The sequence below is a fragment of the Equus przewalskii genome, chromosome 18 (assembly GCF_037783145.1).
Source record: "Equus przewalskii isolate Varuska chromosome 18, EquPr2, whole genome shotgun sequence".
Lineage (NCBI taxonomy): Eukaryota > Metazoa > Chordata > Mammalia > Perissodactyla > Equidae > Equus > Equus przewalskii.
In genome coordinates, this window is record NC_091848.1 from 12,878,689 (window position 1) to 12,903,561 (window position 24,873).

Genomic DNA, 24,873 nt, shown 5'->3' on the forward strand with positions numbered 1-24,873 from the left:
CAGGCCACTGAAGCAGAGCGCGCCAAACTTAACCACTATGCCACAGGGCCAGCCCCTGTAGTAGGTTTTAATTTCTGGTAGTGCTAGTCCCCACACATAGGTCTTTCTTTTCAGTATTTTCCTAGCTATTCTTGCATGTTTATATTCCCTTATGAACTTTCTAGCAATTTCTTTAACTCCATAAAAAAGCTCGTTAGTATTTTTATTGGGACTGCATTAAATTTATAAATTAAATTAGGTAGAACTAGTGTGTTAAAGATGTTGAGCTATCAGCCAAGAATAATGAATGTCTTTCTGTTTGTTTAAGTCAATTTTGTATTTTTCAGGAGGGTTTTATAGTTTTCTTCATTTGGGTTTTGAACATTTCTTTCTATGTTTCTTCATTATGGTTTATCTTTTTGTTGCTCCTGTAAAAAAGGTTTTCCTCCCATTTTACCTTTAATTGGTTATTTTTGTATATAAAAGTTACTGATTTTTGCATGCTAATCTTATATCCTTCTACCTAGAGAAATGATTTTATTGAGTTAGCTTTATCATTGATTATCTTGGATTTTCCAGGTATACTATTCAGATCATCTGAAAATAGACAAGTTTTATTTTTTCTTTTACTTTTACATTTCTATGTGTCTAATTGTTTTCTATTGTCTAATAGCATTGGCTGATACTTCCAGAACACTGTAATAGTGGTCAAGAGAGAGGGCGTTCTTACCTAGTTCTTGACTTTAGTGAGAATGCCTTTAGTGTTTTTCCATTAAGTAAAAGGCTAACTTTGGAATTTTGTACACAAAACATACATGCATGCATATATGTACACACACATATAATGTTATGTACATACCATGTTAACATATATAAACATAGATATATTTATGTTAAATAACTATTCATTCACCTCTATTTTGTCAAGAGACTTTTTGAGGATGGATTTTTTTAATCTAAAGTTTTTTCCGGTATCTATGGAGAAAATATGATCTTTCCCTTTAGACCTACTAATACACTGAATAGTATTAAGAGAGATTTCCTAAGATATTAATCTATTTCCTATGGGAGTGAGTTATGTTAATAGATTTCCTAGTTGAACTATTCTTGAATCTCTGATATAAACTCATGTAGGCATGTGTATTATTTTCTTCATATGGTGTTTGAGTCTAATCACCAATAGTATAGCAGGATATTTACATGAATATTTATATTTATTTTTATCTTTATCAAGTTTAGGTATCACTATTGTTTCATAAAAAGAATTTAGAAGTTCTCATTGTCTATGCTCTAAACCAATCTATGTAACTTTGGGACCTTCTGGTCTCTCAAGGTCTCGTAGAATTCTCCTGTGAAAGTATTTTGGCCTGGTTTTGGTTTTTGGTTGGTTAGTTTGGGCTTTTTTTTGTGGGACAGTTTTTTGATAACTTTGTCTATTTCTTTTATGAAAATTGTTCTGTTTAAGCTTTCTATTTCTACTGAAGTCAGTTCTAATAACAATATTTTCCTAAGAAATCATGTCATCTAGGTTTTCAAATTTATTTGCATAAAGTTTGTTTTATTCCTATTTCCTCTTTATTATTTGTCATTCCTCATCATTGTTCATTTTTTACATTTGTGCTTTCTTCCTTTATTTACCATAAATATATTAGCTACTGGTTTAATTTTTTAAAATTTGCTATTTTTCTATTCACATCACTAATTTCTGCTTTTATCATTTCTTCCCTTGTGCTCTCTTTTGGTTTATTTTGCTGTTATTTTTCTAGTTGCTGTTTGATTTAGGAATTTAATTCACTTATGTTTATTCTTTCGTTTTTACTAATATAGATGTTAAGGTTATGAATTTTCCTCTTTACCACTTTACACTGATTCTGATATACAGTGTTTTCATTATCATTATCTTTCAGGAGTTCTTTAATTTCTGTTTGTCATTCCCCTTTAATCACAGAATTATGTAATAGGTTTTTAAATTTTCAGGTAGAAGGGTCTTTTTATTTTCTAGTTTTGCTTTCATTTGGGGTTGGTATCAGTGTTATTTTTAATATTTCTACTTTATAGAAACTGTTTTGTGCCCTAAATATCCTTTTTTCTGAAAATTCTATTTGCCTTTGAAAGAAAAGTATATTCTCTAATACCAGAATGTTAGTGATATATATGTCTCCAAAAGATTTACCTCATTAATTGTACAGCAATTAAAATGAACTAGAGTGACAATTTAAGTGAAACTCACACACATAATTGTGATTAAAAAAAAGGCAGATACACTATCAGTGTTAGGTAGAATTAACTAGCTAGCTAGTTAACTAGAATCTGTGTTGGGAAGCTGATGACAACTGGGGTTGCCAAGCCTTTATTCACCCTTCTAAACACTGGGACACAAGTCCTTGTGATGCTGGAAGTCAAGTGCCCACTGGTGTGGCCAAAACATTATTTTAACTGGATCCAGAAATAACTCTCAAATTGGGCAACAAATTGATATAACCTTGTAGGTAGGTCCTTTTGAGCCAGTACACACCCAGTGGTTGTAACTGATGCTGCTGAATGTATTGTGGGAATAGATGTGTTAAGTTCCCACACACAAAGTGTGGAACACACATTCTAGATTGGCAGTATGGGTTCTAAATGTGGCAACTCCAGAGGACAGCTCCTATTTGGAGAATGAAATTATGAGGTTGGGGCTGGGGGAGAAAAGACTCAGACAAGCTGACAGGTAACACAATAATTAGCCCCTTTTCAGTCTTCTTTTTTCCTTCCCATGTCTTCCTCTGGGAAACTGGGCTACTGGTATTTGCAAGTGGCAAAAAGAGTGGGGCTGAGGGCTTGAAGACTCCAATCAAGGGCTTCTTTTACTGCCCGTTATGTTTGCTGCATGTGGAAGGCTATAGATATCAGTAATGCTGGTCATCGATATGAGGCAACAACTGCCATGGTAGTCTTGGCATGGCTCACATCAAGGAGTGAGAGAGATGTTCTAGAATAGAACAGTGTGTAAAAGAAAAAACCACTGTGCCATTTAGGGATGAATCTTACAGATGGTATTGACTAGACTTGGTGAGGATTAGAAAAAGGATGAAGGGTTTGCTGCAGGGGACTCATCACACCATTCATATTGCTCTGGAAAGAGAATAGCAACCTTGGTAGGGAAGGAAGGAACTCAGAACCCGGGAGGCCAAGGGAGGGGAGGGACCATTAACCTCTCTTGCATTAAGTACTTCTGGAAGGATGCAAAGGAAGAGATAAAGATGGAAAGATGTTTTTACTCTTGTACCTATAGAATCTTGAACCATATGACTATTTTACATATTTAAAAAGCTACTAGAAATCTAAAAATAGAAATAAAATTGTACCTAAATCTGGAATTAAAATTTAGAAATTAACAATCTCAGCCATAAAGCTAGGGTGCTCTCTAGTAAGGACCTAGAATATAAAAACACAATAAAAACAAAAGTTAGATTTTCTTTTAACAGTGATATACACATTAATTCATACAATTTTCTAGTATGAAAATGTTTTTAGGAATGTATATATACAAGAATAGTGCAAGCTGTTAAATTAACTTTATTTTTATTTAATATAACTGATGAAATCAACAAATATATAACGTTTGAATTTTACCCATTTTTGAAATGTAAAATGCACAATTATGATACCCATACTACATATCTTACAATTTTAAAGTTTTAGCTAAAACATGAGTATCTGCAGGTAAAAGCAAGAGTTCTCCTATACCTAAGACAAATAAAATGTATTACTACTAAAGTGCCACTGGATAAGACAATACCATTTCAACTATTTCGTTTTTGGAGAGGAGGACAAAAGTACAGAACAATATAGAACTAGTCATTTTCATTATACTAGTATAGAACTAGTAATTTGCATCATACTTTGTAACAAGCACAAGAGTGCTTATTTATAGTACATATTAAGCACAATAAAGAATTTCTCTCAAGAAGGATCACAACTATGACTTATGACAAGATGTACAGTCATCACTGAAAATAGATTGGTGTCCAGAGTTTTTAAAAAGTGCAATCTTGAACTAAGATAAACTTAAGTCTCCCAATACCAAGAAATAGTTTTAGGGACTTTATAGAAATAAAAGAACCTCTCTTTCAATTGTAAAATAGGTTCCAACCTGATCTAAGGAGAGAAGAATAGTGGTGGATGCTAAAGTTTGGCAACAAGTCTGTTTCTAGCAGGTGAGAAGTCTGATGTGCACTGCTAGAAGATGCATCTTTCAGAGAAGAACGTGCTAATTAGATGGATACAGCACTTTTCAGGCACTTGACCTCACTTGGTAGTTAAGTTGATGTTCAGATGTTTATTTAATGGAAAAACATTAAATTATATAGTGACTTCAAGCCATGTTCCCATAGAACATCTGTGTTCCGTAAGCTATGTTCCCTGCTAAAATCAAATAATGATGCCACATACCCAATTCAGGGAGAAACAATTTAATAAAGTTAATAGATTGAATTTTCTCAATTTTAAGGTTTTCTGCAATAAATTTTTCTTAAGCTTTGGTTGCCTATTACTTGTCTGAATGCTACGAGAAAAAAAAGGCTTGAAAACTATGAAATATGCCTAAATGGTATTAGAAAATTTTAAACTGTTGATCAGTTCAGTATAATACACTGTTTATGGACATATGTTTATGGTTTGCTCTACTGCTCAAGAACCATATTTTCTCATAGCAAATTTGTTCCTAGTTTGTATTACAGAATTCAGAATGTAAACAATTTAATGAACCCAAAAAGAGCTTTATGAATTTTCGATCCGTTGTCCCTAAATATGTTTGAGAATCACTACATCAATGTCTGGCTCTGAAACTATCTTTGGGGTCCATGCAAAGGAATGCTTCAGATATATCATTAAGGATAGGGTTCTAAGATAAGAGTACCAAATTCTATTCTAAAATGAAAAAAATATGGCAAGATTCCAGTACAGATGTTACCAACATTCCCATTTTTTTCTTGAATACTTAGCATATGCTTTAAGGATGTTGATATTAAGCATTTTTTATTTATATGTATCACTGTACTACAATTTGGTAAAATTTTGCAATACACTTTCAGGCAGTTAGCTTTAAAATAATGAAACTTCTTAGCTCTTAGCACAAACAGCCCTGAGAACAATGCATTCAAATTACAGCTCAACTAGAAATAATCTAATTGAGAAACTTTGAAGTACAAAAACAAATTCTGGAAAAGTTGTAAATTAAAAAAAAAATGTTACCAACATTTGAGGCACTACCAAACTACAGTACTTTTAAGAGTTGGAAGGACTTTGTAAAAAGAACAAACATTCAAAGCTATGTGTGCACATGCGCACACACACACTGTGCTATAATGAAAAACTGTGTCCCCAAATTTTCTAGCCTAAACATTTTATTGCAGCATCTCAAAGATATCATGCTCTGGCTGCAGGAGAGTTTTGGTAACTGTAATAAAGCATTGGTACAGAATTTTGTACCATAAATGGAAACGGATTCAAGAGCTTGGTTAGCAACAATTTCAAGTGACTGACAGCCCTTAGAGGGGAGCATGAAAGAAATATCATAACTATGTTTATGATGCAAATGCTAAGTCAAAGCAGCAACGATTTGATCAATTTCAGAGGGTATACAACTTTGTAGGAAGTAAGGTATAAGAAAGTCTTCACAGTAGAAATAAAATGTTGTTCTAGAAAGCAACAAATATTCCACTTGTTCATACAGTATATAAATTGGTGAAATGCCTGCTGACAAAAATGGTACATCACTGTATAATCTATCAATGGGACAGTCTACATTCTATACATGGTAACTTGTGACATTTAACATTTGATACAAAAAAGTACAACAAATACTAGGAATCAACTTTTAACATTTCTGATGTCAAAAAAGAATGAAGTCACTTCTGTTCTATGTTAAAAAATATGTTTTCCTGCTTCCTTTTAATACAATTTATAAAGCTTTACGAAATGAAATATTTGTTCTAGAGAAACATGTATTGACTTATGTGAAAATAAACAGTCCTGTATCTTTAAAATCTATACTTATAATTATACATCAGAAGAATATTTACACTTCATTATAGTACTTAAAATGACATATTTATGCATAAATAGTTTTTGCTATTCAAAGTATGAAGAGATGCATTATTATGATTTATATATGCTTACCTCACAATTGAAAATGTATCTATGTGAAGTTTGACAAAGTCAGGAAGAACAAAGGCATGCTAATCCAGAATTAATACTAAACCAGAACACTAGTATGGTTAAATGCGGTCATATGATCGACCAGCAAGCAGCATAGATTGATAACTTTCTATAATTCCTGTGGGTAACAATGCCAACCAGTAACAAGTAAGATACACTTTACAGAGTACTAAAAATCTAGAGCAGTATGCAGTAGATACTTAAATGGAATACTGGAAAGAATTTAGCCTAATTCCTAATTGTGCTTTAGATGGGCAAAAGCTAAAATGTTACACTAACAATGATTAATTACAACCTCAATATTTCTTGTGCTTTAGAATTCGACTTGCATTTCTCTTAAAGTATCTTGCTTCTTCTCCAAATGGGTTTGCTGAGGCCAATACAAAATCCAAAAATGTGCACAAATTAAGTAACTAAAACTTTGGGATCTTCTGTTCCTAATGCCATTTCCAGTCACTGATCAGATCAGTTACAGTATCATAGATGATGGGAACAAAGGCCTTTCAGAAGTCAAGGCATGATGGGAGCGGTCTTATAATCAGTCTTAGAGAACAAAGGTATTACTGAAATAGTGATTATGTTCTAAGTTTCATTCCAATATAATGATTGTTATTTAGTCAAAGGTCCTCACAAACCCTGTGATAATGTCTAGAATTCTGGAAATAAGCTATATATGATCCAAAAGACTAAACAGAAATGTGGCAGAAATGTCACCTATAACACTGTTTAAAACAATTCAGTTTTTAGAATTCTTTCTTGGTTATATCTCACACCAGTAACTGAATTAAGTACATGACAATCAGATAAAAAATACATATACTTCTTAAAATAAGTAAAATAATAATTATCACATAAAGTAACTTTTCTTCCATGATTGACTTTCATTTCACGTTATAAAAAATGTACATAAATTTAACAAATGTTCCAAATCAATTTAAAGTTAGGATTTCCAGTTTTTTTCTGACAAATAAATACTTGAACATCAAAATTATCTACTTAAAAATGGTTGAAAAGGTGTGACTACTATAAATACCAACATTTATTCAACATAATTGATAAAAAGCACTGCATAGTATCCTGTAAAGCAGGTCACTCCTTTAAATACAGAGAGAGAAAGAGAGAGAACAAAAGTAAAAGCAAAAACACAATTAGAAAGAAACGTTCCACTTTTACGCTGATTACAAAGGCCTCAAATAAAAACCTATAGCTTTAATCAACTCCCTTTGCCACTGTCCCTTATCTATTCTTTGCAGTCTGACTTGCTAACAGTCACCCAACAGTTCAAGGCCTCTCCATCAACCACAAGCAGGTGCCAAAATCACGATACACAACATTACAGTAAGGCTGCCAGCTATGTGTCCAAGAACAGCACAGCTGAGGTAATACAGGTGGCTGCACGTGGCTACCACGATCACTGACACTTTTTGACAACATGATTTTTGTTTCAAGATTTGTGCTGACCACACACAGGCTGAAACTGTGACAATTCCAATCCATAAACTCCCAAGTCTGAAATTAATGTGGAGCGATTCAACTTAAATGTGGTACTTCAATACCACTAGATGCTACATCGCTTGATTTAAAACCCTGGTTTATTTATCTTTTAAAATTCAGGAATGATTTGCTCAGACAAATCACATCTGCTGAAGCTATCTTATCTGTTTTTTTGGACTCAAATACTGAAAACCACAGGAATGTTATAGGAAAGACACCTACAAAATTAAAAAAAAGAATTATACATCTTGATTATTTTTCTAAATTACTAATTGCCTGCAAAATTAACTCAGCACAATTTCAAAACAATTAAAAAAGAAATGAGGTTGCTTATGAAGGCCATAGCTTTGGTGACAACTTAGAACCAAACTTCAGATCTGCAGTTGATCCAGACCTCAAGTTTGCTCACGCCTGATGTTCCCATTTATTTGCAGGGCTTTATGGCTACAGCATATTCTTCACTCATTGCACACATGACAGACACCTAGAAGGGAAAAATGCAGATAAAAAGTTATTCAGAAGGCAATACATATGTAGGGTATATTTAATTTATTATATACTAGATATTTGTGGATATTTTATACATATTGACTTTGGAAAGAGGTGTTCCAAGACCAAATAATCTATTTTCTTTACAGTTTCCCAAAGCAAAATTTTTCAAATTGTGGTTTTTAAGAAAACTTGCAGAAAACAGGCAGAAGAAGAGCTATAAATGTTTCGATACTTATTAGATGTTACACTTCTGAAAGCTACAACAAAGACAGAGTCAATCACTTTCACTCTTTAGTACCCCCAGAGCATCCTTTCTCATCCTGAAAAACAGCTCCGAGGCTGATCTCCAAAACAAATTTGGGGTTGACAACGTCTATGTAGCAAAAAATGAACTTTGTTACTTTCTTTGGTAACAGGTCTCTAAGGTATGATGGGAAAACTGCCCTATACAGATCATTTCCAACATTTCTGCAGTATTTAAAAGCTACATTTCACATTTAGTATTTTATGCTAACTAGTTTAGGCCAAAGTTTTTCTAAAATGTTTAAAAAGAACAATCTTCCCATGGGTCTTTACCTGTACATCTTCACCTGCGTTGTATTTTCCTTCTATTTCTTTACCTAGATCACCCTCCGGCAGCTTCAGATCCTCACGGACTTCGCCGGTTTCTGTCAGCAGGGAAAGGTAACCATCCTGAATGCATATCAGCTATTAAAAGAAATTATATCATTTGCACCGATTAGATTACATCCTCTTTGTAATTTTTTCATAGTTAAATTGCAATCCAAATTAATTTGTATAAGTATACACTAATACCTTAACATATTCTTGGTGCTTAAAAATGCTAAACATACAAAAGTATAAAAATATGCATAGACCAAAAGTGTAAGTTCCCTCCTGCCTGCACTCCTCCCACCCCAAATCTCTGCATTATTAAACAGTTTAGGCTTCTTTATTAACGCATACTGGAGCATGAACATTTATGTACACAATGCAAATATAGTTGCTTTAAAAAAAACAAAAGGGATATTATAAGTATTTTTCAGCAAGTTTTTGTTCACTTAATATGTTTTAGAAATCTTTCCAAATTGGAAAATATGGACCTACCTTAGTCTCTTTAATCACTTCACAACCATACAGATATACTGTAACTGATTTAATCATTTTCCCACCAATAGGCATAAAAGTTATTTTAGGTTTTTCATGATTACAAACAATGTGTTTTAAAATTTGATTATGAACAAAATTAAGCGAAAAATTTTTGGTCTCCAGCTAACTGCTAACACCACTAGATTTTTTAAAAAGACAAATACTAGCTTCTTGATGACATTAAAGAAACAAACCCAGTCATTAACCTAAGCTATAAAAAGGCAGTTTTTGATATCACCGACTTTCTCTTATTGTGGCAAGAAGAAAGAGCCAGGCTGCACTCGTTTATTCTAAAAGCATGTACACCATCACCGTGCCCAGACTTCTAAGGCGTTTTGTAAAAGGCAATTATCCAGAATACTAGATGCTAGCGCTGACATACACGAAAGCAGTCAAAGACCTGGTCCTTGACCCGCTGGTACGCAGGCGTACCCCAGAGGCACTTTCAAAGCTCTCCCGTGGCACTAACAAACCTGGCTCTGGCTTTCCACAGAAACCCCACTACCACGGGAGACTTCAGTGTTTGCACGCATCTAAAATCTCAAAAACGAAAAACCATCCTACAAAGCAACCACAAACACTTTTAATTAATCTTTACGTCACTCAAACATTTGAGAGGTCGTTGGTAGAGGAGTGGGAAGCAAGGAGGTGGAAGTAGAAGTGCAGCTTTTAAACAATTAACCATAGGCTTACAAGTCAGATCTTTTTGATTTCCACTACTTCAGCAATTTCCTGAAGCGGAACTTGTCTAGTTCATGAGTTAAAGGTTCCCACTGCCATTACTGACTGAAACATAAAAGCCAAATAATAATACTGGTATTTTGATATTTATTTATATGATGGTGGTATATTTTTTTTCTTTTAAAGATTGGCCCTGAGCAGATGTTAATCTGTTGCCAATCTTCTTTTTTTTTCTTCTTCTTCTCCCCAAAGCTCCCCCGTACATAGTTGTCTATTCTAGTTGTGGGTCCTTCTGGTTGTGCTATGTGGGACGCCACCTAAACATGGCTTGATGAGGGTGCTAGGTCCGCACCCAGGATCCAAGCTGGCAAAACCCTGGGCTGCTGAAGCAAAGCAGGCGAACTTAATCACTCAGCCACAGGGCTGGCCCCATCTGTTGCCAATCTTTGTCTTTTTTTTCTTCTGATGGTGGTATGTTTTAAGAGTTAAGAATTCATAAAATAAACTGTGGGATAAAATATAAAGCATTTCAAATACAAAGATATGTAGACATAAAACACCTCGTAGAACAATGTGTTTATATACACTAAATGTAACATTAAAATCAATTGCTATACGAAATAAAATGAAGTTTTTTAGAAATAAAACTAAGTTATAGAAAAACAAAATTAAATAGTGAAAATGAATTATTTGATCTTCTTAAATAATTAAGAAAATTTTCAGATATACAGAAAAGTTGCAAAAATAATACAACGAAATCCCACATCTTTTACCTAGGTTCACCCATTGTTAACATTTAACCATGTGTGCATTTTTTTCTCTCTGTATATATGGAATATACAAAAGACATATCATACACATTCCTATTCTTTTCTTATTTTTATGGAACCATTTGAGAATAGGTTTCAAACATGATGACTCTTTAGCAATAAATACTTCAGTGTGTTTTTCCCCAACACAGGGACATACTCTTATATAATCATAGTTTGTTTTTCAAAATCAGGAAATTCAAGACTGCTAAAATATTATTCAATATACAGTCCATATGCAAATTGGCCAAGTGTCTCAATATTGTCTTTGATAGCAACTTTTTCCTTCCAACTCCAGGATAAACTTTGTATTTATTTGGCTGTCACATCAGTTTAGTCTCTTTTAATTAGAACAGACCCTTCGTCTCACCCTTTTTCTTTCATGCATTGCCATTTTTGAAGAGCACAGGTTTACTGTACTATAGAATGTTCCTCAGTTTGGGTTTGTCTGATTGTTTCCTCATGATTCAGATAATGCCCTTTTGGGAGGAATACTACATAAACGTGTCCTCAGAGTACCACATGAGGTGGCAAACGATGTCAATTGTGCTGTTACGGGTGTTATTAACTTTGATCACTTGGCTAAGGTCATCTCTGCCAGATTTTTCCACTCTAAAGGTACCATTTTCCCTTTTGTAATTTGCAATCTTAAAAAAAAAAAACAACCTAATGGTGTCATTGCCGACTTTCAAGCATATTTTTGCACAAATTTTTCGATCTTCTATCAAAGCTCTCTCTGACTCTACAGAGTTGGAAGGAGGTCATGGTGAGGAGACATTTTAAGTCAATTCTAAATATTTCCTTCTGATCCTTCAGTTTTAAACGAATCTACTCATTTGGTAACTTTGAGATGCTTTTGAACAATTTTCTTTTTTTTTTTGGTAGAGAGAGTAATCATTTTGTTAATAGCAAATAGGGAGATGGAAGAAGGCAGGGTCAGAAAACTTGTAAGAGAGGTATTAGGCATGTAATAGTGTACCAAGCTGGTGAATGACAAACGAAATTACATTATACCTGAAAAATAGTAGTACCTGAATGTGGTCTCTACTCTTTCCTACTAAAAGAACCCAAGGTATGATGCTATTTCTCCCATGGATGCTATTTCTCTCCATGGGCTCCTTGGAAAAATGGCTAATTTCAGGTCCAGAGTTGGAATATACAAGATGAAGCTGGAGCCAGTGTTATATTAGAAAGCATGGTGCTATCAGAGATCACCAGGCTCATATTAAAGGGACTCAGGACCTACCCTGAATAAGGTACGCCTGACCAAAGACAGAACAATTTGAGAATCAATAAGGATAATGACTACAATGGGTTGAAACACAAATATATTTAAATGCTTGAGTTCACAGTGAAAAAACATTTCACTGTTCATCTTTAGTGGATACTAGGGAACCAACTCATTTTGAAAATTGGAATTAAAAGGGAAGGAATCAAGCATTTGTACTGCCTTTCCTGTACCACAGGATAAACAAAAAAACTGATGAATGGAAGTTTCTCTTTACAGAATTGTTCTGGCTAAAAACAAAAAAAAAATGAAGGCATGACAGATTATTTTGTCTTTCCTAATAAATTAATGGATTGAGGTAACTATCACATATCTAATAACATCACCAAAAGAGAAACAATCAGACTTATTTCCCTAATGGTGCAAAGACCATCATCTATGGAGTAGTTCTTGTTAAAGAAAGAAGAGGATGAAAATAAAAATCTAAACTGAATCTGATCAAGCCTCTACATGTGATTATATTTTAGGAAATACATGGGAGAGAAGAATGTGTTAAACAACAAGCAAATGCAATTAGCAAAGTACAGACTGTGGGAAAGTCTACAGATGAAAAGTCTAGTCTCCTCAAAAAATTGGAGAGAGAAAGAGAGGGAAGAGAGAGAGACTCCTAGTAGACGTATGAGAGAGGAGAACCTATAGATTAAAATAGATTTAAGAGAGACATTAGCCAATTTCAATGTGTGGACCTTATTTAGGTCCTGGTTTAGACAAAGTATAAAATAAAATCAATAACAAAAAAATCAAAAAAAGAAGACAATTAGGAAAATGTGTATATTGATATTTGAAAATATTAAGGAATTATTAATTTTTTTAAGAGCCATGTGTATTTTGACTTTGTTTTTTACAGTTATCTTTTAGAAACGTGTGACAAAATATTTCCAGATGAAATAAGTGATATAATATCTGGGATTTGCTTCAAAATAATCAAGAGGTAGAGGGTACAGGAAGAAATAGGTGATGCAGTAGAGATGAAACAAGATCGGTAAATACTGATAATTGTTGAAGCTGGATGATGGGCACCTGGGGCTCATTATATAAGTAAAAAAGAAAAATGCTATGGTATATCAGAATTCTACAAAGAGCACCGTAACCACTAAATGGCTGGAGGCACAGGGAGCTGAGGAAGCAAAGCATGAACGGACCTGAAGGATGCGGGGAGAGTTAGCGGCTGCAGATTCTGTCCATGATGTGGTCAGAAGAAGAAAGAACACTGAAGAGGGGAATTACAGGGAAACTTTTTTGGTCTGTATTCGTATTATTGGTACACAACAGAAGGCTGGAGAAGGCATATCATCACTACAGGTGCCTTCTTAGCCCTAATTTCTGAATTTAATTTTGTTTCTCAGTCTATTTCAAAACAATCAGACTTGTTTAGTGAATAAGATCTCTTCCTTTCTATTTCTTCCTTTTCCTCTTCCCCCAGCACTCTCAAGCTACTTCCTTAGAGCTGCTGGTCCCTGGTAGAGACTGAATGCTTGATCATTACTATCACAAAAACCTAAGCAAATAACACTATTATCAACTGGGGTGTTATCTGACCCACCAAGCCATGAAGTTGGGTATGCACAGCAGCACTCCATCATCAAGTGGAAGTAGCATATATGAGATCAACTTGAGCAGGTCCTAAAGGCACAAACAAGTTGTATGAGAAGTAGCTCAGACTCACAAAGCACCTTCTTCTGCTACCTCGACAACTTCTCCCTCAACTCATACCAAGGGCTTTATGGGGAGTTCCCCTATGCCTGGAAGACCGAAAAAGGAAAAAATTCAGAATGGTTTCTAGATGGTTATGCAGGATCTGATAAAACTATTCAGAGGTGGCCCTGAAAGATGGTGGGGATGAGAAGAACTTCATGCACTGGACTTGAAAGAAGAGAGAATCAGAGGTTTGGATTTACAGTGATGACGGGCGATGGCTAAGGGTTTGAACAGAAGGTCAAGGACACTGAAAGAATGAGATAGAAAAACTGCTGACAGTATGGTCTGGGGAAGTACTTCTCCAAACAGTTAGAGAATGTGTCCACATGAATGCTTATCAATGGGGATCTGCTACAGGGGAGGCAGACAATTAGAGGGACAAGGTGATTCTATCTGTGAATGGCATTCAGCTTCTTTTTATAGTTTTCCCAGTCCTTGCTCAATTGGCTTATGAACAAAGTGGCCATGGTGGCATGGGCTCAGTGACACAAGTTTTCTCTCACCAAAGCTGCTCTGACTACAGCCACTACTGAGTACCTCACAGCAGAGACCAATACAGTGTCTCTGACATGGCACCATTCCCCAGAGGGTACAGCCAGCCACCTGGTAACACTGTATACCCCTTCCATCATGGAAGAGACAGCAGTTTGTGCTCACTGCCATAGATTCTAACTCTACATATGGATTTGCCTTCCCTGCCTGTAGTGCTTCTGCAAAAATCACACCTGTGGACTGACAAAATGCCACATTCCTATCAGTATCTCACATGGTATCATTTCTGACTAAACTCATTTGACAGACAAAATAACAAAGGCAATAGGACAACGCTCAGAGAACTCACCGGTCCATGTACTCCATCATTCTAAAATAGCTTGCCTGTGTGGACTGGCCTACTGAAAACTCATCTTTGCCACCTGCTGGGTGATTCTTTGTGGGCCTGGGTGCTGTTTTACGGGTTATGATATAGTCCAATATATGACATGATTTCTCACATACGCAGAATATACAGGTCTAGGAACCAAAGATAGTGCTCTTCTCACTTTTACCCTTAATGATATTGTAAAAAAAAATCTGCTTCTTGTCCCTGCAATACAGGGATCTGCTGGTTGAGGTTTTCTATTCCCAAAGACTGCTTCTACCAGGAAACACAAAAATTCCACAGAACAGGTAAAAATTATATAAAAAGACTTTAAGCTCAGGGAATTCACAGCATCATTGTTTTCTTTGTTCTATTTTAAGTTGCAACAACAAAATTCAACTCATGGATATCCGAAAAGCATACCACTTATTTGAAGACTATACTAGGACTTAATATTCACAGTTTTGGCAACTCATCAATAATCGAAAGGTCTACAATACATATTTTAATGTGTCCTGTAGTAATTAGTTTTCCTTATGAAAAATGGTCTCCAAATGATAGATAAAAACTTTAGTGAATGCAGAAAAGGCATTTAACTTGTGGTATGGTACACAGGAACACAGAACTTTCTAAAGAAATATGATTCAAGTGAGTAGCAGAGTCTGAACATGTGTTTCTGAACATATTTAAGAATTTAGGGATTCCCAAAATTGTCTGGATGTATTTGTATTTTACACCATCACTGAGCCCCAGACAACCATAACTACTTTTGGGAAAAAGTAATGGAAATTAGCAATTCTAATCCAAGCTACATTTTGCAATGGAAGTGAGGAGGCAATTTTTCTTTCATTCTGAACTTATTTTAAAATACATAAAATTAAAATTATAAATATTAATACTTTTCTTTTCCTAAACAAAGATTTACTTTTTAATTATTATAATGAACAGATACATATATTTCACTTTAGCTGACTGCCAAACTGGCACTTGAAATATTGAGTTCAGCAAATACAAAGGAGGACATGTAGCCAAATAATCAGAAAAGTAGGAATTTAATCAAGGTCCTGGATAGGTGACTGAAGACCGCTAAAGCACAATAAATGTAACTAGAAAGGCTCACAGAACTAACGTTTTTAAACGAATTGAAACAAGCATTCTATGGTGACTTGATAATGAAGGGATGTGATCACTGAGCACTTACTCTGCAAGGCACTGTTCTAAGTATTAACTGACTAAACCTCACAGTGATCCCATGAGGAGTAGTTATTCTTATCCCCATTTTACAAATAAAGAAAGGACGGTGAGAGGTTAAGGTCACACAGTTAGTAAGCGCCAAAGCAAGGATGTGGACCCAGATTGTCCTGTTTGAGTCATTCTCTTCCCACCCTGCAGTATAGACTGCAGACCAAAGGCTGGGACTAGGGTGAGGCAAGTGAGCCACTTGTCTTGGGTGCAAAATTTAAGGCGGCACCAAAAAAATCCTCAATGATCAGATAAATATTTTAATACAATATTTTTTAAAATTAAAATTAATGCAAAAATTCCATGATAAACAGAATATCAAAATTTTAAATAAAGACAGGATTAGAAGTACTGACTTTTCTTTTTGCCTTAGGCTCCTATGTGGCTTGGCACTGTTTCTGGTCCTGTCTTTATTTAAAATTTTGTGCTTGAAGCACGGGCTTCACTTACCTCATTCCCCTCACCCAAGTCCGGGCCCCATTATATCCCAAAATAAAACCCAACCAGATTTTTCCTTTATGCCAAATCTTGAGCTCCAATCAATAATTGACTAATTTGATCATAGTAGTAATTATCTGAACTACTGATACCATCTCTCTGAAACACTCAAAAGTGAAAGCATTCTACATTGAATGCATATTAATGAATATAATGAATATTGAATATTCAAAGCATTCGCATGTTAAGGATGAAAAGAGAAATCCATTTTTGGCAAAAGAAATTTCTATGCTTAGTCTTAGTCAGCTGCACGATCCTTACCTCAATGAATAATCACGTATGCATTTAACAAATGTTTATTGAGCACCCACTCTTCGCCATGTCTAAATTAGGTGCTCCAAGAATAATGGAGTGATTAAGTGGAATTTTTATACAGGAAAACGGGGAGCAGAAAAGAACTACTTTTTGGTACATTATCTACTTATGAGGTAATTACGGGGTACACGTTCTCACTTACTCCTCACATTATCCCTCCTTTGTAGATGGGGACACTGAAGCTGAGCAGGTTGCATAATTTATCCAAGGTCATCCAGCTAGAAAGTGCCAGAACTAGATCTAAACCCAGATCTGCTGACTAAAGAACACACTTGCTATTCTTATACCAAGACAATTCAAATTTCTACAAAGACTCCAAAGCAACCCAGAAAATATCTATAAGTGGGAAAGTGAAAATACCAAGACTGCTTACTAGATTAAAACTATGTAAAAGTATGTTTACACGTGGACAAAGAGTAAAAGGAAACCAGTGGGTAATTGTAGTTGATGGTAACAGTCTTTAAAAATTACACAATACTATAAAAGGTATAGAAAGAAATCAGTTTAAGCTGGATAAAACAAATCTAAGTGCCACAATTCGATTTTCACTATGTAAACTGAAAAGAGTTCTATATATGGAATGCTTGATACAGAAACTGAAGACTTTCAGGAAAGACTTTAGTTATGATTAATCTGAGCTCCCACATCCTATGAGGTCAATGGCTGGGTTACTATCAATACTCCAAACAGCAAAATGCTATCGTTCAGCATGAAGTATCCAAATGTGTAATTGGAACCAAAACTTGAAGTTTATACCTATAATTTAACAAAAGGCCGCAGCATGGTCACTGAATATAAATAAAACAATTACATAGTTTTTGTATTTTCTTCACCATATTCAGTGACCATATACTTTATCCATTATATTTATGGCTTTCAACTTATTTCCCTACCCAAGAATATCAAATTCTGACTCATATTCATTAACACACAAACTTGGTTGCTGGGACATGAATTCCAATAATTTCCTGGAAGTCCTAAGTCTGATAAGTCAAGAGAAATAAAGCATCCAGTAGGGAATTATCTAAATTTGAAATTTACAACAAAGAGAACAGTAATTTTACTAAACATTGTACTTACTCGGTCACAATACGCAGTCACTAGGTCTGAGAAACAATAAGAAGAGTTCAACTTTTTAAAAATACAAGAATGCTAAAAAATAGCAAACTAGCAATAATCCTAGAATAAAGAACAAGTGTTAAAAATCACTATTTCTCCAATTTCTAAAATAGGTGGTGCCTAGTAATTGGTTAGAAAAACCTACAGAACTACTTCTCGTTTAAACTACTCCTTTGGTTAAATTATGTATTTGCACCTTTAAGAAACAAGCATTATTCTAAAGGAAATAAGTACTTACTTGATAATCATTTCTCTTAATATTTGGGACATCCATGTTGTGAGTAGAAGGGCAAATATCTTCATATTTTTTGCCCGTGAAAATATCAATTCCAACAAGGTGAACCTAATAGAAAAGGGAGAACAGGAAGCCTGTTTAATCTTTGCCAAGTATATCACTCATTACAAACACAAGAGCACAATACCAACGCTGATTATGACAGATTCTTTCCCCTTCCAAGGTCGTCTAATTTCACTTTCTTAAAAAAAATGCAGTGGTCATAGATTTGAGAAGCAGTGATATCAAGACCCAATATCCTATATAGTCCAATAATTCAATTACAAGAGCACATAAGAAAAATGGTTAGGTTCCTTACAATTATATTAGAACAGGTTTTCTCATCTGTAAACTGAATAGATCTTCTAAAGTCAGTAGGATTCAGGAAAGTTTCAGTTACAATTAATGAAAAATTATAAGAGTTTCGGGAGGAAAATGCTACCTTTCAGTATTCAAAGTAATAGTTGATCACCCAGAAACTGTGCGAAGAAAAAAATGTGCCTATTACAAAGTTATAAGGATAGAAATCTCATGTTTTCTAATGGAACACAAATGATCAAAATCTTAACGCTAACAGAGACCTGAAAGGGCACTTACCTTGGCATGACCGTGCTTTCCAGTTTTGGAAGTTGACATCTCCACTATTTTGCACGGTCGTCCTTTGAGCACCACGAAGCCGTTTTTGCGCAGGGCCGAGCACTGCATAGGGTAAGTGCTGGAAGCCCCAGCATCTCCAGAAGTGAAATCAATTTCATCCGCCATGGTGGGCTGGGGAGATGGTAGCTTTTCCAAGGGAACTACGCAAAAAGTTTGTGTTTGCTTTTTAACAACGGGCACGCAGGCAGGGAAACATCTCATTTCGAACAGGTTACGTGCCACGCATCATGGATTTATTATTTTTACATTTCTAGAACACCCACCCAAGAATAGTGGGCACTTTCTAACTCCGGCCTCTACAAACTTTTCCATCCATTAGTGGGGAGGTGGGGAGGGAAGTCGCAGAGGAGCTCGCTGGGGGTGGGGAATACCCACCCTTGGCGCTCACTCGCGCTGGGGGCAGCAAATCCTGGCCCCCATCGTCCCACGGCAGGAGAAGCCGGCGACCTTCCCGCACCGCGCCGCGCCGCCCGGCCCTCCGCCGCCGCCCCGATCCCCACTGCGGGGGACCCAGCTCAGGCCGCACGTCCCCGCGAAGGATGAGGATAACAGGACCCGGCCAGCAGCACCTCGCCCTCCGATAGCCGGTGCTCACTCCGCCCCCCAGCCCGCGGCGCCGTCGCCCCGGCCTCGCAGGCGCCCCCTGTCCTGCCAGCATCCCCGGCCCGGCCCGGCCCCGCACGGGCCTGAGCCCTGGCGGGTCCCGCGAACGCCTACGTTTCCCCATCCATCCCTTCTCCTTCCCTCGTTCAGGACTCAGCTCCGGCCGCCTTTCCCGGCCCTGCCTCGCTCCAGTCTCAGCCCCACCAGCTTCTCCCCACGTCCTCACCTCCTAGCCGGGAAAGAGCGCCTTTCGCCTGCGCACCCTCACCGGTTTCCTCCAGCTGCGGCGGCAGCGGCGGCAGCGGCGGTGGCGGCCGCAGCAGTTCCGAGAGACGGGGCGGGGCCGCCACACTTTCCACACCCCGGCGTCCCCGCCCTTTCCCGCCCCCACCTCAGCCCCACTTCCGGGATAGGTCCCTGCGCGTCACAGGCACCGCCCCCGCGGGCTACCATTGGCCACGAGGTTCCCGAGGCCCCGCCCAATCACGTGAAGAGCGCCCTGGCAACCCCACGTGCTGCGGATTAGTGCACTTCCGGCGTGAAGAGCACTTTCTGGACTCTCGGTTGCTGAGGGTAAACTCGCCGGCAAGGAAACGCTCTTTCAAAGTGTTGGGTTTGTTGGCTTCGGGATCTAGCTGCAGTGAATGTTAGCCAGGTCACTCGCTTGGTGTCCCCTGCCCTCAGGTGCGTGGCAGTTGTCACGTGACGGTCGTCGGAACTCAAGAGGCGAGCAAATTCAACGGTGTCCCGCGTGGCTGCGCAGGGAACTTTGGGTTCGAACTCCTGGCCCAGCTTGCAGCCTTCCTCGGTGGTCAGGCCCACGCTTGTTCCTTGAGGAAGAGTTCAAGCACAGTATTCAATTACCCGGCTCTGCACTGCGGCCTCCGTGGTCCCTAGTCACTCGTGATGAGATTCTGGTGGCGTCTGCTGCTGGGTGCCCCGCCAGGGTCGGCAGCATTCTCAGGTGCGGGCACTCCTGAGACATCGCGAATAAACAGCAGCAGTGAAGTGACCAGAGGCTGTGATGGAGTGGTGGAGGCCAATGGGTGTCTGACTCCTACAGCATTGTCCAGTCCAGAAAGGTGGCTTGCCGAACTCATCTCTTCTTTCCTCCTGGCGTTGGCGTTCCGTCCGGTCTGAGGTATGTTCCTGCCTCATTAGGTGGGGTTGCCTTCCAAATCGGGCTGGAGCCAGTAGAGGTTTAAATAGGATTAACCACCAAATTCTTAAAAGAGATGCACTCTCCTTTTCACTGTTCTGTTTTACAGCCTGCCACGTGCTCCCACCTTGGAGAGGTGACCTCCACACCACAGTTTATGTGGACCTGTAATTGTGTCTTGTTGTCTCGTGAATAGTGCCATTTCTCACCTTCCGTTGTGGCTCTACAGTTTATGCAGACATTTTGCACATATTGTGTAATTTAACCTTTACAATAAGCAAGTAGCTGAGCTCAGCCTAGCTAATACATATGAAAGAGCCAGATTAGAACCTCTGTTCATTAGTTCACTCTGCTTTTCCTTCCACCACCTAACCTTTCCCTGTCTATTGTTATTAGAGTGATTGCTAATATTGAAAGAGTATTTATGGAAGCAGGTAGGGCATTAAATGTTTTATGTGAGTTATTCCTTTAATCTTCATTGTTGCTCTTTTTTTTAACCTAAAGTTTAAGATGTAGTTTATACAAAGTAAAATTTGCTCTTTTTAGTTTTGACTTTTGGAAAACATACGCAGTTATGTAACTACCACTATAATCACGATATAGAATATTTCCCTCATTCCAAAAGTTTCTTCTTGTCTCTTTGTAGTCAATCCCCTCCTCCCACACCTAGTCCCTGGCAACTATTAACAACTACTCTTAATCTTCATTTTTAGTTGTGGAAAAAGACAGAGAAAAATTAAGTAATTTGCCCCAAATCACACAGCTAGCAAGTCAGAGAACCACTATTGAGCTCTAGGCAGTTTGGCTCCACAATCATTGCTTTAACTACCGCCATATACTGCATTCACATAAGATTTGGATCTGGCTTCATTTATTCAACAAATATAATAGATTCTAGAGAAGTTTCTGGAACATTGAATCAGCAAATACTGAACCATTGCTCCTAGTGGAAATACACAGTTAGGTTCCTATGAGCCTCTGGTCACAACCTTTTCATCAACTGACCAATATATAATCCTTTTTATGTATGTTTCTGTTTATAGACACCTTACTTAATATATATTGATTCGTTAACACAACTCATAGCCAGCAGCAGTGTAATTCATGCCCAAAGGAAGCTTATCTAACACATGTATCTTCTCCAAAAGGCACTTCACAGCCTTCTTGTGCTTAGAAATATTAGGCAGCATTTCAGCACTATGCTCGGGGGCCATTTTAAATGGCCAAGTGACCAACAAATGTCACAAAAATGTGGAAAAGTGGCACTAATAGACTGTGGGGAAAAAAGCACTTGTTTATAGTTTGACAGCTGAAACAAGAAGGGAGAGCATTGCCTTGTTTGACCTCAGTTAGGAAAAAGTGTGTTGAGTGACTCAGATTTTATGCTGTTCTGTGCAAGTCCATAAATGACTGCAAAAGCTTCTTGGGTATTGATATTATGGTTATAAGTAAATTTGGTGAGTAGGCAAATTCACAAATATGGAATCCGTGAATGATGAAAGTTGACTGTTTTTGTTTTAGTGTCATTAGCACTGGAATTACGATGTTGACCAAGATAGACCCTTGTTCTTTAGATGCTTGTAGTCTAGTGCAGGGTACAACCTAGCAGTTTTAACCGCTATAATAAATGCTACTAAGGAAATAACCATAGAATGCTCAAAAAAGGGACTCTTCCTTATCCAGTCTAGGTATTGTTCAATTGAAATGTAATGCAGGCCACATAAAAAAATTTTTAAAAGATGAAATTAATTTTAATAATATATTTTATTTAACCCAGTACATCCAAATATTATTTCACATGTGACCAATATAAAAATTAATAAGAAGATGATTTTATGGTTTTTTGTAGTAAGCCTTCAAAATCTGGTGTAGAGTACATCTCAATTCAGAGTAGCCACATTTCAAGTGTTCAATAGCTATCTATGACTGGTGGCTATCACATTAGACATCACATGTCTAGAAGATTTCAAGACTGCTTCTCTGGAGGGTAATATCTTAATTTGACATCTGAAAAATGAGTTGAAGTTAGTAATGAGGAGGGGTTTGGAAAAGACATTTTAGGCAAAGGGGTTGTAAGTACAAAGGCCTATAAGTGACAGAATTATAACATCATCCTAGACTGCAGATGGTTTAGTGTGACTGGTGTGAACTGTAAAAGGAGATGGGTGAATCTGGATTTTCTCCCAAGGGCAGTAGAGAAACATTGAGACAGTACATATAAGAAAATGACAAGAAGAGTTTTATTTTAGAAACACCGTTTTGGTTATGATATGGAGAATTTTTTAGGGAGAGAAAATATTGGCAATAGTAACCCAGTTAGAGATAGTTATGTTGGTCAACAAAGTGGTGATTATGAGAACATAGAGAAAAAAGATTCAAGAGATTTATAAGGGGGAATGGAAAGAATGTCATAATTAGTTAAATGTTGAGGGTCAGAATGGGAAGGGAGACACAAGATGTGAAGAATAGGAAAGAGTCAAATTAAAAACTGGGAAATTGGTGGTATGATTTGTTGAGATAGAAAATATAAGAGAGAAAGCAAGTTTCCAGGGAAAGTTGAGTTCACTTTGGGCAAATGGAGTTTAAGATCCTGAGGGAGAGATATATTTTAAATAGAGAGAGACATTTGTGAATCATCAGTATATAGATTATAATTAAAGCTAAAGCAAGAGACTCCCTTCAGCTTTAATGACATGCACAGGCTGAAAGTAAAGGGATGGAAAAAGTTATTCTATGCAGAAGGAAACCAAAAGAAAGCAGGAGTAGCATCTAAATATATAAAGCAAACATTAACAGACCTATATGGAGAAATAGAAATACAATAATAGTAGAGGACTTTGATACCCCACTTTCAACAATGGATAGATCATCCAGATAGAAAATCAATAAGGAGGTATTGGGCAAACTATTTGTTAGACCAAATGGACCTAACAGACTTTTCCAAACATTCCACCCAACAGCAGCAGCAAACACATTCTTCTCAAGCACACATAGAACATTCCCCAGGATAGATCATATGTTAGACAACAAAAAAAGTCTTTATAGTTTTAATAAGATTGAAATAATATCAAGCATCTTTTCTGACCACAATGATATAAAATGAGATATCTATTATAGGAAGAAAACTGGAAAATTCACAGATATGTGGAGATTAAACAACATGCTATTGAACAACCAGTGGGTCAAGAAGAAATCAAAAGAGAAATAAAAAAAAACCTTAAGACAAATGAAAATGGAAACAACATACTCAAACTCATGGAATGCCACAAAAGTAATTCTAAGAGGGAAATTTACACCAATAAATGCCTAAATTAAGAAAAAAGAAAGATCTCAAATAAGCAACCTAACTTTACATCCCACGGAACTAGAAAACTAAGAACAAACTAAGCCTAAAGTTAATAGAAGAAAGGAAATAACAACGATCAGAGTGAAAACCAATGAAATAGAGACTAGAAAGGCAATAGAAACGATCAGTAAAACTAAGAGCTGGTTTTGAAAAAAGCTAAACAAAATAGGCAAACCTTTAGCTAGACCTATGAGGAAAAAAGAGAGAGGACTCAAGTAAAATTATAAATGAAAGAAAAGACGTTACAACTGATATCACATAAATACAAAGGATCAGAAAAGACCACTGTGAACAATTATATCTCAATTGGACAACTGAGAGGAAATGAATACATTCCTAGAAACATACAACCTACCAAGACTGAATCACGAAAAACAGAAAATCTGAACAGGACAATTACTAGTAAGGAGACTGAATCAGTAATCAAAATCTCCCAGCAAAGGAAAGTCAAGGACCTGATGGCTTCACTGGTGAATTCTACCACACATTTGAGGAAGACTTAATACCTGTCCTCCTCAAACCTTTCAAAAAAATTGAAGAGGAAGGATCGCTTCTAAACTAGTATTCTGAGGCCATGATTACCCTGATACCAAAACCAGACAAGGACACTACAAGAAAAGAAAATTACAGGTCAACATCCCTGATGAGCATAGATCCAAAAATCCTAAAAAAATTAGCAAACTGAATTCAACAGTACATTAAAAGAATAAAACACCATGATCAAGTGGGATTTATTCCAGGGAGGCAAGGATGGTTCAACACCTGCAAATCAATCAATGTGATACACCACCTTAACAAAATGAAGGGTAAAAATTGTATAATCATCTCAATAGATCCAGAAAAAGCACTTGACAAAATTCAACATCCATCCATGATAAAAACACTCAACAAACTGTGTATAGAGGAACTGCACGTCAATATAATAAAGGCCATATTTGACAAGCCTGCAGTTAACATAATACTCAATGGTGAAAAGCAGCAAGCTTTTCCTCTAAGATGAGGAACAAGAC

General features: G+C 36.8%; 1 protein-coding gene across 1 annotated transcript; it reads right to left on the bottom strand.

Annotated features, from left to right (window-relative positions):
- Positions 1-3,526: 3,526 nt before the first annotated feature.
- EIF5A2 (eukaryotic translation initiation factor 5A2) lies at positions 3,527-20,058 on the bottom strand. Its single transcript, XM_008508310.2, has 5 exons — positions 19,585-20,058; positions 18,696-18,895; positions 18,063-18,167; positions 8,743-8,874; positions 3,527-8,158 (listed from the first exon to the last, which is right to left on the bottom strand). Exons 2-5 carry the CDS (start codon positions 18,858-18,860, stop codon positions 8,099-8,101), a joined length of 462 nt encoding a protein of 153 aa, XP_008506532.1. The 5' UTR covers positions 18,861-18,895; positions 19,585-20,058; the 3' UTR covers positions 3,527-8,098.
- Between the last annotated feature and the right edge of the window lie 4,815 nt (positions 20,059-24,873).

Coding starts and splice junctions, on each gene's coding strand:
- EIF5A2 (XM_008508310.2), bottom strand. CDS start 18,860: ATGGCGGATGAAATTGATTTCACTTCTGGAGATGCTGGGGCTTCCAGC. Junction 18,168..18,695: donor GAAAGCACGGTCATGCCAAG/GTAAGTGCCCTT, acceptor CTTTTCTATTAG/GTTCACCTTGTTGGAATTGA. Junction 8,875..18,062: donor TTAAGAGAAATGATTATCAA/GTAAGTACTTAT, acceptor TTCTTTTAATAG/CTGATATGCATTCAGGATGG.